The sequence below is a fragment of the Parasteatoda tepidariorum genome, chromosome 12, assembly GCF_982258835.1.
Source record: "Parasteatoda tepidariorum strain Cologne lab strain chromosome 12, Ptep-v5.0, whole genome shotgun sequence".
NCBI classification, from domain to species: domain Eukaryota; kingdom Metazoa; phylum Arthropoda; class Arachnida; order Araneae; family Theridiidae; genus Parasteatoda; species Parasteatoda tepidariorum.
This window is the reverse complement of record NC_141766.1, coordinates 55,179,757-55,193,695: the sequence shown is the minus strand read 5'-3', so window position 1 is coordinate 55,193,695 and position 13,939 is coordinate 55,179,757. Positions and strand designations below refer to the sequence as shown.

The following is a 13,939-nucleotide window of genomic DNA, read 5'->3' as shown; positions in this document are numbered from 1 at the left end:
CGGATACCTCGATTTTGAATAAATTAGTTATGTTTCCTAGCTGATAGTCTCCGAACCACACTTTACTATTCAGGTAGAAGGATCTCAAATATTAGTGTGTTGTTTGCGTTGCTTTAATTAATTCACGGTGTCTGTGTAGATAAGTTTGTTTCTACTCTCTGATGTCGTCTGGTTCTTAAACTGTCCCTATTAATTAATCACTACAATCATAAAAAGTATGTATAATCCAGCTTATTATGCGTTTACTAAAGATTCATAGCCAAGCAAACAATATAGATTTAGCCCGATAAATAGCACTGTTCTGTTTCGCTTCATAAACCTTTGTTCGTCGGATAAAACCGAGTACTTCCCGGTCCAACACTCTCCCCTCTTGATATGTGTCTATACTGGGCCCACAAAAAGCTGCAGTGCAGCGGAGGAAGAAGTTAATTTCCTCCGAATCTGAACAAATGTTTTATTGTTTTCAGGATAAAATTTATTGCTGGATTTATCTAAAATGCGCAAAATGCCCTACTTTCACATTTTGAAGAAAGTTTGCAGACCCTTTATACAAAATTGTAGTTTTTATATAGATTTAAAGAGATTCTCTGCCATTTCCTTCTGAAGAAACATTAATAAACACTATATCTTTTATAAAGAGTTTTGGTCGTCCCGGGTCTTGAGACAATAATAGCCCCTCTCTTTTTCCTCCCCTCCATTGGGTACGGCTTTGACTGCATGACATGTAAATTACATTCATGTTTTTCTTAAATTATTGCATAAAATGAAAATGTCTGATAATTTTCCACTGAAATTCTACTACCTCTAAATTTCCCATAGAGTTAACATGTGTTGACAGTTTTTCTCCGCTGATGGGGTAAAACCGGGTGGCTTGGTTTTTCCTAGACAAAAAACCTTTTTTAAAAATATATTAATAAATGACTTTTCGAGAATGATATATTGTATGCAGTAAACAATGAATATCTTGGTTAAAATCCGACAGTTTCTATTTCCATTCAGTTAAGCAGCAAAAGGCCCTCTAGCCTCAGCATCCGGTTACCACCCCACCTTATATACATACATAAATATATATATATATATATATATATATATATATATATATATATATATATATATATATATATATATATATATATATATATATATATATATATATATATATATATATATATATATATATATATATATATATATATATACACCGAAGAGCCATTACATTATGACCACCCTGCTAATAACATGTAGCACCACCTTTAGCCCTCAAAATTGCTAGCACCCGCTGCGGCAATGATTCCACCAGTAGTCTGAGGAATCTGGTACCAAGCTCTCACCAACTGGTCCTGCAATTCCCTCACATTGCGAGGGGGTAGCGTGGCACCACGAATTTGGTTTTCCAAGTGGGACCACAAATGCTCTATTGGATTAAGGTCAGGGGAGTTTGGGGCCAATACATGACTTGAAAGTCAATGGAATGTTCCTCGACGATTTGACCTTTATGACAGGGTGCTTTATCCTGTAGGTGAACACCATCCCCCGCAAGTGAAACTGTTGCTATGAATAGGTGAACCTAGTCTGCAACTATGTTCAAGTAGATTACAGACATCAGGGATTGTTCTATGAGGATTATGGATCCTAATTTGCCCCATGAAAACATTGTTCCTGGGCGAGAAACCATGAAAACCTGGGCATGTCCATTGTTATAGATGGAGGGTGGTCATAATGTAATGGCTCTTCGGTGTATATATATATACACATAATGATTTTAGGATTGATTTATCAAACAACCTTTACAATGAAGCTCTCATTTATATAAATATTATTGTCATATATCAGGGTAACACTTTTCTACATGAAAGTTGTAGTTTTCTTTCATTGTGCACATTTTTATGCAATAAAAAAACTATATAAAACCAAAAAAATAATACTTTGTTTTTGGATATTATTAGAAATAATAGCATCAGTCATTGATAAAAATATCATCTTGTAATTCGCACCATACCTAATTAACAGATTTGTGTATTCACAAGAAAAAAGTTTAATAGCTATACATTATGTGGACGCCACCAACGCCGAATACATGTGTTGTTGAAATTTAAGAATATCAAAATTTGCCATCATATGGGAAGGCTTCAATGTTCATTGGCGTAAATTTTTAAACTGGAACAAATGGTATTTAGGTTGTTTCCGCAACAATATATCTATGGCTATATTTAGTATAAATGTATACTTATATAGCAGTTATTTTTCATCTCCATTGGCGAGTTGAATTTTGCCAATTTTAACGGTTTATAAGTTCATAAGCCGTTCTTCTGTTCTGGGACTCTTAAATGGAAGTTTTCTTGCAACTTCGATTTCTGGTTCGTTTAGTATTTTCTTTACATAAATATTGAATAGTTTTCTACCCAAAACAAGAATTATTTTCACGTTATTTCGCTGCTATTGTCATCCAAATGTAATCTTTCACCAGCAGAATAATTAATAAAGTTATAGTCTTGTTGTAGAAGACAGGGAAATAATTACCAATGTCCATAGAAAAATTAGTAAAGAATTCATGCTTCTCAGCAGAGCTGAAAGGAAGAAAAAAGAAAATTATTAGACAAAAACATTACACAGAATGTAAAATTCTTCACGCATTAAATGGTAGATTTTAAATATTAAAACAATGCAAAGTACAGGATGCTCATTAAAAAAATTCCCTATATATGGCCCTATTGTGATGTACCCATATGACGAATCAATGTAAAAATTCATAAAGGTGATGGATAGTAGTGTGGATGGACAGTTTTATAACTTTGTAAAATAAGCTTACTCGAAATGTAAACACATACAGTATTTCTTTAAAATTAAAATCTTATTTTATTTTATAACCATAGTTGAACAGCCAACCAAATTTTTTGGGTTTACGACTACTAAGGTTTGACTCCGTAGCCCCCTAATTTTGAACCCAATCCAGAAGGCAAGGGAACTCCTGGATCAAGCATTGGAATAAATTTACTTTCGTGGAGGACACTTTCAGGGAAGTAACCCGCATTTGCATTACATGGAGAGGAAGTTAGCCTGACGGAAGTTACCTCCTACTGTTTGCCTGACGGCAAGGGGACTCTAACCATGAACTGTCTACCACTGAGGATATTTCACATGAGCACTGTGGTCGGTGCAAGCCGGAGGCTGAATTCGTATCCACCAGCCATCGCTGCGATTCGAACCCGGTTCACCTCATTGGAAGGCTAACGCTCCATCCCCTAAGCCACCACGACTCAAAAAAAAATTTTTTTTAAATGAAATTTAAACACTTGTCACAATTTTGAATGATACATAAGCAAGTTTAGTTGCATATTTTTTCATAGTTCATTCATAGAAATAACTCTCATCGCCACAAAGTCTAAGGACGTCTACTGTTATGGAAACAAGTAATGGCGCATTTCAAAGAGGAGAGTTACTGTTTCACCTACTTTCCTTCTCTCACCAACCCGGGTCAAGACCTGCCTTAGACTCAATCTAAGGCCGTCTACTGTTACGGAAACAAGTAATGACGCATTTCAAAGAGGAGAGTTACTGTCTCAACTATTTTCTTTCTCTCACCGACCCGGGGTAAGACCTGCCTTAGACATTGACCCAATACCCCTACTTGAAATAGTTAAACCTAGTAACCATAGTCTTCGTCACTACTCCAGGCGAATGGCGAGAGGAGTTTTGTCTATAGAAAGACTATAATTATCCTTTTTTTAATAAAAAAACCCATACTTTCCCCATGACACAGGGCTATTGTCGGCATGTAATTGGACGATTGTAGATGAGTAGGGGAGTAATTATTTCATCTGTTGTTATTGATGAAAAACCGAATAGAATTTAAATTGAACAAATTTAAATTTTGCTATTTTCATATATCATGTTTAGCTTGAGACAAAGTATTAAGTATAAATTCATTTTTAACTTTGTTATGAATATTCCCAATGAGAAAGCAATTTCAGTCAAGAATTAAGTGTGCATACACTGGTGTGCAAAACTTAAGCAACGAGTGGTTTTTTGGCCACAGCTCCCCAACAAAGTATAAAATAGCCATGAAATTGCAGAATAATATGCACGTAATTCAATAGAAAGATTATTTGTATGCAAATTTTAGAAATAAAACGTCGTAGGTGATGTAAGTGTACGTAAACCTTGTGGGTCGGCGCGCGTAGGTCAAAGCTGTGATAAAAGGATGAAGAGCACCGTAGTTAAAGACATTCGCTGCAAGTGCAAGTCATTTGTTTTGTGAAACATGTCTTCAAGAAATCATTTAGACGACTTTACTCGAGGAAGAATGATTGGGAAGCTTGAGGAGGGGCGTAGTGACCAGTGTCGCCGAAGAGTTCGGGATCAACAAAAGTGTTGTTTCTCGTGCTTGGAATACCTTTAAAACTACTGGTACAGCTGTTCGGAAGGTTGGTGGTGGCCGTCCAAGGAAAACAACAACAATAGATGACCGTTACATTGTCCTCCAAGCGAAAAGAAACCGGTTTCAGTCAGCGAGTGCCATATCTCAGCAACTGTGCACAGCCACAGGACGACAAGTATCAAGATTTACAGTGGCCATACGCCTCCACAAAGGTGGCTTATTTGCTAGACGTCCTGAACGCTGCATACCTTTAAAAGTTAGCCATCGGTGGCACCGTTTAGAGTGGTGCAGAGAACGCGAAACCTGGACACCTCATCAATGGAGTCGCGTCCTCTTCACAGATGGGAGTCGTTTTAGTGCTACAAGCGGTTCTCAACGTCAGTTGATCTGGAGAGAGGTTGGAGCTCGATTTCATCCCAATAACATCGCGGAAAGAGATCGTTACTGTGGTCCTGGAGTTGTCGTCTGGGGTGGCATTATGTTGAACGGGCGGACCGAGCTTCAGATCTTCGACCGAGGTTCTGTAACTGGAGACCGCTACTGCCATGAGGTAATCCTACCCCATGTGCGTCTGGTCCGAGGGGCCATTGGACCAGGCTTCATTTTTATGGATGACAATGCCCGGACACACCGTATTGCTAATGTTCAAGAGCTACTGGAAAGGGAAGATATCACACGAATGGATTGGCCAGCTTACCCTCCAGATCGAAATCCCATAGAGCATGTGTGGGATGCATTAGGGAGACGTCTTGCAACACGACAGTATCCTCCTGGTAACACCCATCAGCTGAAAGATGCGTTAAAGGAGTAATGGAGACGCTTACCCCAAGAACTCCTGGATAATCTGGTGCTTAGCATGGAGAGACGATGCCAATCAACAATTACAGTAAGGGGAGGGCATATCCTATACTAGGGAACATCTGCCAGTTGTACTTACGCTTCTTCAGGCAATCATGTGTAACGCCACTATATGTCAAATAAAACCTTTTTTTGTTCATACCCTACTCTAAGCTTTATATTTATTTCTGCGCTATTATTCTTTTACCATCGTTCAAGTACAAAATAATGCACATCATATTCAAATTTCATGTCAATCGGATGATTTCTTGTAGAGTTATGACAGAAAACGCACTTGTTGCTTAAGTTTTGCCCACCAGTGTATTTTAAAAAATGGAATTGTTTTAAACTTGCGGAAGTTGTCCAAATTAATGACTTAATTCTATTTGAATCTTTAAAAGCGGAAATAAATAAACAAAAAAGGTTGAATATAAATATGTTCTAAGGTTATTATAAAAGGAATAGTACATACAGCATACAAAAGTGACGATTAAAATTCTTTATAAGGAAAAATATGAACAGATTATGGGATTATGGAATTATTTTGAAATTGCAAAAGTTGTCTGAATACATCTTATAAACTTGTTTGAATCTGTTATTGTAGAAGTAAAAGGCTTTTTTTTTCTTTCTTGAAAAAAAAATTAAAAAATCGAAATTCTAAGGTTATTTTGAAACAAACAATTATCTACATATTACGAAAAACAACGAAAACTCGCAAAATTCCGATCAATTTGTAAACATTGTAGATATGAAAAAAAAAATCTTGTATAATTGATTGCGACGGAACGTGTTTTCTTTTAATTAATAAGATGACTTTTCTATTAATGCGTGATATTGTTTAAAATAAGTTCTGTATGTAATTGAAAAAAAAACAAAAAGAAGAAGAAAAAAATGAAATGTAACTGCTACAAAACATAATTGTACATTTTGCTCCGAAATTCCAGAAAATTTCGACTTTGTTTTTCAGAACCATTTAAAACCACACTGACTGTTAATGAAAAAATAACGATGACATGATATTTTATTTCTTATTTCATTGAAAATATTCTGAGCTATTTATTACCAAAGTAATTATTAGAAGAAGTGTGATAAAGTTTCGAAAAATTATTTCATCAACCTCGGAAAGTTCTTTTCTGCTTTTAACATATGAAAAAAAGTAAAATGAAATAGAAAAAGCAATGGAAAGGAAATTCAAAAGAAAGCGCTCTTTAATTAGTTTCTGTCATTTATTTATTTAAGAAGAACAGATTTCTTTTTCTTTTCTTCTTTCATTTTATGGAAAGATTAAGAAGCGGGAGAATTTTCTATAAAAGAAGTTCCGACTTGATTCAGAAAAGAGATTACTATCTTAGATGAATAAGATTATTTATCAGTTATTAGGATAATGTATAACAAGTCTTCAATAATTTAATTTATGGTGTCATAGTTTTATAAATAGATTTCACGGAATGTTAAATTAAAATATAAAAACCCCTCTAAGATTTTAAATTTTTTAAAGAACAAAATTTCTAAAATAACTGAGAAATAATAAAAAATTTACAAAAGAAGTTCCGGTTTTATTTAGAGAAAGGATTACCCATTAAAACAAATAAAATTATCAATCAGTTATCAAGATAATATCTAGCAAGTCTTTGAATAATTTAATTTATTGAGTAATATTTTTCTAAAACTGTTTCACTGAATGTTACATTAAAAAAAATGACTACTCTAAGATTTTAAATTCTTTAAAGCTGAAAATAACTGAAAAATGATTAAAAAAATATGAGGAAGTTTTGATTTGAGTCAGGAAAGAGATTAATATTTGAAATGAATAAGATTATTACTCAGTTATTAAGGTAATTCTAACAAGTTTTAAAACAATTTACTATATTGAAAAATAGCTTTCCTAAAAATAATTCGAAGAATGCTACGTTAGGAATCGAAACGAATCTTGAGTTTTAAATGCTTTAATGAAACAAAATTTCAAAAATAAAAATAAAATAAAACAAAGAGTTTTATAAAAGAAGTTCTGATCTTGGAATAAATAAGAATGTCAATAAGTTATTTTAATAACATCTAACAAGTCTTTTAATTTACTAATTATCTAATTTCATGAGCAATTTAATTATTGAATAATAGTTTGCTAAAAAATATATTTTTTAAAATGCTAGGTCAAGAAATGAAAACTGTACTAAAATTTTAAATTCTCAGAAAATTAAAGAAATTTGTCTGAAAAATTAAAGAAATTTGTCTGAAAAATTAAAGAAATTTGTCTGTAAAATTAAAGAAATTTGTCTGAAAAATTAAGGAAATTTGTCTAAAAAATTAAAGAAATTTGTCTGAAAAATTAAAGAAATTTGTCATAAAAACAAAACAGTTTTAAAACAGAAAGCGCAAAGTCGCAAAAGATGAAAAATAAAGGTAATAAACAGTGAAGAAGGCAAAATATAATGAGCAAGGAAAACATTTTTACTCTTGGCTCCCAGGATTTTTTGAGTTATATTTTTCACCTTTACTCATTTTCTATTTTTTTATTAGCAATTTTATATTTTCTGTTATAAATCTCTTTCGTTTTCCTTATTCATGTCTTGCGAGACATGAGAATAGGCGCCAATTTTGGAGCAATCGAAACATGCCAATCCTTTTGAAGCAAATGAAAATTTCATATTATCAAGTATAATTTTACGCTTCTTTGTCAGTTTCTTAGGATTATTCATTTAAAAGAAGTTTAAATTAAAATCAGTTTGAATTTGATTTCGAATGGAGAATGATCTTTGTAATGAATAAGATTATTAATTACTTATTAAGATACTATCAAACAAGTCTCTGAAAAATTGAACTAATTGTGCCATGCTTTACTGAAAAATATTTCGAAGAATTTTCCAGTAAAAAATAGAATAAGTACTAAGATTTAAAATTTTTTAAAACACAAAATTTAAAAGTAATATTTAAAGAAAAATAGTTAAGATTAATTTTTGAAAATTATTAAAGAAGTGACATTTTGATTTGATTTAAAAAAAGAGATTAATCCTACGACTGAATACACTGTTAAATTTTCTTTCCTAAATTACGGTAAAATAACCGTCAGCAGTCTGTCCATCCAATTAACCGTAAAATTACGGTTAAGAACATTTCTTACCTTTACAGTTTTGAACCTGTTAACAACTTGGTCAAAAAGCTGTAAGAATAAAATTTAACTAGACATAAGAGTTAGGATATGATAAGCTCTTCGTTAGGTAATGGACATTGGAGTTAAGTTGTGTTAGAGTTGTATTTTAGCGTGGTATGTGGCTTAATTAGCTTTTCTGGTGGTACCATCTTTCGTCAGACTTAGGAAATGCAAGACTATTTTGTTTTAAGAATCTCTGTGGTACTGCCATCTATGTATGAATGAGAGTTTACTTTTCTAATAATCCAATGTCACTAATTGGGGACAGCAGGATACTGAAAAATCTTCACTTGTTGCAGGAATGGAAGCAGTGTGAACGCTGAAATTTGAACCCTCGTAATAAAAAAATAAAAAAATTTTCTCACAGTCAATCGTTTGAATAACATCTTTTTTATGGTAATTGGACTGCTTTTGGTTGAATATGGCAAAAAAACAATTAAATATAATTATCATTTAACCATTTTTTTCAGAGAAATTTCTAACCGTGAAAGATAATTATAAAACAGTGAATTCAGTTCATAAATGAATAATAGCAAATGTAAAAAAAAATTATGTCATAGTTTCCTTAAAAAAAATATTTAATAAAAATGCTGCATTAAAAAATAGAGACTCCACTAGTAGTTTAAATTCCTTTAAAAAACAACTTATAAAGTTTCTTCTAAAGACTAAATAATTCATAAAAGTTGAATAAAATTGTATGAATTACTTTGAATTTCAATTTTCCATGACAAAACCAAAAATGTTACTTTTTAATAATACTGAAATTTGATATGTTGAGGATTTGAAGGAAGCGTGAACAATAATAACTAAATTAAGAATTTGAGAGAATAAGAAAAGTTTTTGATTTTGCTGAAAAATGGCGTATGCTCAGTATATCAATTATCGATATTTCCTTTAAAAACTTCTTTTTCGTACTCTGTAAGATTCTCTTTTTTTTCCCATCCGCAAAAAATGCCCTTATCAGTATTGAAAGAATTGGAGGAAGTGGAAATTGGAATATTGATAAACCAACTGTTAGAAAGCCATTTGAACAACTAAATTTAAGGAGGAGACAGATTCTACAAAGAGAATATTTGCCTTCAAACTACGGTTAAATTGCTTATAAATAAATATCAATAGCTGTTGAAAGTTTATAACAGATATTCATGACTGTTAGTTTTGTCCATCTTTTGCCTACAAAATGAATAAAAGCAAACAAAACAGCTTTAGCAACAAAAAAAAGGAAAATGTCAAAATGAATAAAAGCAAGTTTTGGTAAAGTAAAAAAAAAGCATTTTTTACCTTTCTTTTCAATATTTTGCTTAATTTATGTTGATATTAATATAAAAATTTCACGAGTATTCATTGATTATAAAGTCTTTTTTCAAAAGCTCGGTCATGACATGAAGTAACTACTTTTTTAGCGACTAATACACTTCTTATAAAACTGTTGTAAGTTTGTAACAGGTATTCATGAATATTGGGTCTAGTTCATCATATCTTAAATCAGCGTCATATATACTAATTGTAGAATTTGCACAGAACGTTCATTTGAAGAAAATCCACAGTTTTGTCAAGATGAAAAACGTTTGTTATATTAAATTCGTTAATTAAAAAAAATATATATATTGGCAGATCTCTAAAACCTTTTAACTTTTGATAATAAAAAAAATAATAAAAAATAATAGGCACACTATTTTTACACCTCTAGAATTGTTTGAAAATGTATAAAATATCAGAAAATAATCGTGAACATCGAAAATTTTGATGCCCTTATAAGTATAAACAAGAAATTAAAATTTTTGAACTAATTTTTCTAAGTTTATAATCACAAACTGTCATTCGGTGAGGTTACAGTTACGATGTCAAGACCGCAATCAGACGCAGATCCAAAAAGTAAATGTTAAAATCAATCAAAATCTTGATCACACGTTTGTCATTGCCTAATTTATTTTCTGTGTTGTGTGCATCGCATTGCGTTGCATCTGAGTAAAGTTTTCGATCTATTCTCTAGGTTGTCCAGACCGTAACGTCAGGATTAATTAATTGAATTCAACATATCAGAGCTCAGTTTTTTCCCTATGTTTTACTAATTGAAGATATTATTTGACTGAAAATAATTAAAGTAAGCCTTTTCATACATTTTATAACAATTTAACTTAATATTAAAATTTTTCAATTCTTTTAAGATACTAATAATTTCTGATGAAAAATAAAGGGCAAATATGGATGAAATTATTAAAAAGAAAAAATTGCTCAATAAAAAAAAATTTCAATTAGCTTATATGTTTATTAAATAAATGAAATTTTTGTCGTTTTTATGATTTTCAATGAAATGTATATAAACCTAGAAAAATTAGTTCAAAAATTTTAATTTTTTGTTTATACTTATAAGGGCATCAAAATTTTCGATGTTCACGATTATTTTCTGATATTTTATACATTTTCAAACAATTTTGGAGGTGTAAAAATAGTGGGCCTATTATTTATTACTATTTTTTTTTAATCAAAAGTTAAAGGTTTTAGAGATCTGCCCATATATGCCCGAATGTTGAAATATCTTAAAGGCTCTTAAAGATTTGCAAAAACTGCGAATTATTCCTTGGATTATTCATTTGAGATCATTCAATTTAATCATTCAATTTTCATCGAATTGGAAAAATCCAGCCTAATTGACGATTTAAAAAAAAGTTCAATTTCTTTTTTAAATAATTAAAACTTTAAATATTTAATATTAATTTAAATTTTAAATATTTAAGAATTAAATATTTTACTTTTTAATACATTAAAAGCTCACACTCTCAGAGATAAAACTCTTACTTTTGACTATTCTGCAATCCTTCAACTTCAGCGTTAATTTCGTGAATTATTTCGCCAAGAATTCAGCACGTGATTTGTGACGAAATGCACACTCTCAAATATATGACGAAAATGTTTCTTCAATTCGAAGTCACATCGTAGTATGGAAGATTTTTTTTGACTAAAATGATGAAACTATACATTAAAAAAAAATGAAGCAAGTCGATCGGCCTCAGCAGGGTGAGTAAGGAGAAGCCAGGTTCGAATCTCGCCATGAGCATGGATGTTTTTCTTTTTTATCTCTCTGTTACATATGTCCTCGTGCTGTTTGGGTGACATTGATCTACCTACATGGTGCTCACTGTAAAGTGATAATTAAAAAAGTTTAATACTTTAGGCGCTGGAAACTTTTTTAAAATGGAATGACGAAATATTTCTTTAATTTTGACGAAATTCTTTCCGTCGAAGAAGTGGTGAGATAGTCGTTTCGTTACTTTAAAGAAATTTTTGCTTGGAGCGTATACTAAGAAGGTAATTCATTTTTTACTCTAGCCGTTAAGTCTACGGCACGATATATAATAAATGGTTTGAAATTACAATTTTCCATCAAATGTAACTAGATTTTAAGTGTAATTTATGATATCACTTATTTTATTATTTTTTTTTATATTCTTCGGCGAAATAGCTTCGAAAAATACCATTGAAAATTTTCATGGAGATGAAGAAATCTCGTTAAACTGATCATTTATTGAAAGTTTTAATACATTTTTAAATTTTCAAGCTATTTTTCTGCTTTAAAGTCCAAATAATCTTTTTCAGCAGTATAGTGAATTGTTTAGAATTCACTATATTGTTGAAAAAATTGAATTGTTAATAATTTTAAAGACCTTTTACCTACGGAGCTTTTTCGTTGGTTAATAACCGGTTTGTGTGAACTAGAATGTAAACATGTAGCCTGTGATTCCGTTATTTTATTTCTTTATTTTTTTATCTATTTATTTATTTCCTTTTCTCTATTTTTTACTGCTTATTAAGCACTTTATATCTTTAAATTCATATGCAAATTCGCGCAATACTGTGATTTTGTCATATAAGCAATAAGCTCTTTTTTGTGCTTAATATAATAGGCAAACGTATACATCAAACTGAAAGATTGTGTAAAACTATAAGTATTTTAAAATTGACAATTTTACAATTGTCAATATTGTCGTTATCAAAGTGAAATTTATCAATACTTGATTACAATGTTCAATAAACTACCGTTATCGAAAATGCATTTGATATTAACGTATTCGATATTTAACATTTTTGACAATGACTACGATACTATCGTAATCTAGATATAATAATTGTTTTCGTTATTATTTGTGTTCGTTATTTCTATCTAGAAACTACCGTGTGTTCATTATTTAGCGTATTAACTTTACGACGGGGAAAAGTTTTTTCAATATCGTTGTCACAATAGTCAAAATAGTCATATTTCACGCTATATCGTCCTGATCCAACATTTGATACAAAGGCAAAGGAACTTTTAAAAAAACTACAATATTTTGTTTTTAAATATTTTCTTTTAGGTTCCATTTATATCTATCAGGATTGTTTGTTATAAAATACATTATTCAACGATACATCGGTCTGATATATCGTTGATTCCGATGCCGATCTGTAAAATTTACATGTTGTTTTTAAATACAGTATTAAATTCCATTTATATCCACCAATATCGTTTGCTTTGAAAAGTACGTCTTACGATATATCGTCTTGATCAATACTACATTTGAATCAAATGCAGAGAATCTGAAAAAATATCAATATGCTGTTTTTAAATACTCTGATAGTTTCCATTTATATTCATCAGAATCGTATTCTATGAAAACTATTATTTAACGATATATCGTCCTGATCAATACTGCCTTTGATTCCAGGGCAAAGGATCTGGAAAAAAAATTACGATATGCCGTTTTTAAATACTCTATTATGTTCCATTTATATCCGTCAGGATCGTTTGCCATGAATAAAGATTTTAGAAAGGTTCTTATAACCTTCTTTTAAAACATCCATTAACTGAACAGTTTGTTTCGTTGTTTCAGTTTTTTGTCAACATCAGTGGAATGTAATGATCCGAAATGAGCAGGGAATGATGAGGTATGGCAAGGGGTGCAGAGGAAAATGAACGTTACCTTTTGAATATTCAAAAGATTCGAAATTTGCACTTTCGATGCTTCTTGAATGTGCCTCTTTTCTACTAGCGTCAGCGTTATTTTTTGAAGCGTTAACAAAGTATGTCAAAGTCTCGGCACTTAGTTTCTTTCAAAAGTATTTAACCTTCGACTTCTATACTTGAAAAAGAAAATTCATTCTAAATGGAACTTTTATAAAATGATGTTTTATTTCTTTTCTTTTAACACTCGACAATTTCTTATATTCATTGCCATAGACATTAGGCTAACAAGCGTGATATAAATGAGAATTTTAGAATGTATTTGAGTCGAATTAAATTTCGAATTTTAGAATTTGAAGAAAGGTCTTATATTATAGTATTAAATAGGAGATAATATTAAATAAGAGCGAATATTAATTATTTCAAAAGACATAGAATCAATCGAAATATTTTTATAGTATTAACAAAATAGGAAAGTTAAAGTTACATTAATACAAGTGTAAAATAATTGCCAGTCAAATTTTATTTTCGAACTATTTATGAAATATTTTAAAGTTTATTAAATCAGGTATTTTGTACGATTTATGTTAGCTTCTGTAGTTACAATGCAAAACTTCTGAGTAACGGTTATTTTAAG

The 13,939-nt window shown here is 30.9% G+C and overlaps 1 protein-coding gene across 1 annotated transcript in view; it reads right to left on the bottom strand.

Annotated features, from left to right (window-relative positions):
* Positions 1 to 2,022: 2,022 nt before the first annotated feature.
* LOC122269382 (uncharacterized) overlaps positions 2,023 to 13,939 on the bottom strand; it is a 385,269-nt gene continuing 373,352 nt past the window's right edge. Inside the window, exon 8 of the mRNA XM_071188215.2 lies at positions 2,023 to 2,567. Within this exon, the coding sequence (XP_071044316.1) occupies positions 2,426 to 2,567 (142 nt within the window). The 3' untranslated portion in view covers positions 2,023 to 2,425. The remainder of the gene's footprint in view (positions 2,568 to 13,939) is intronic.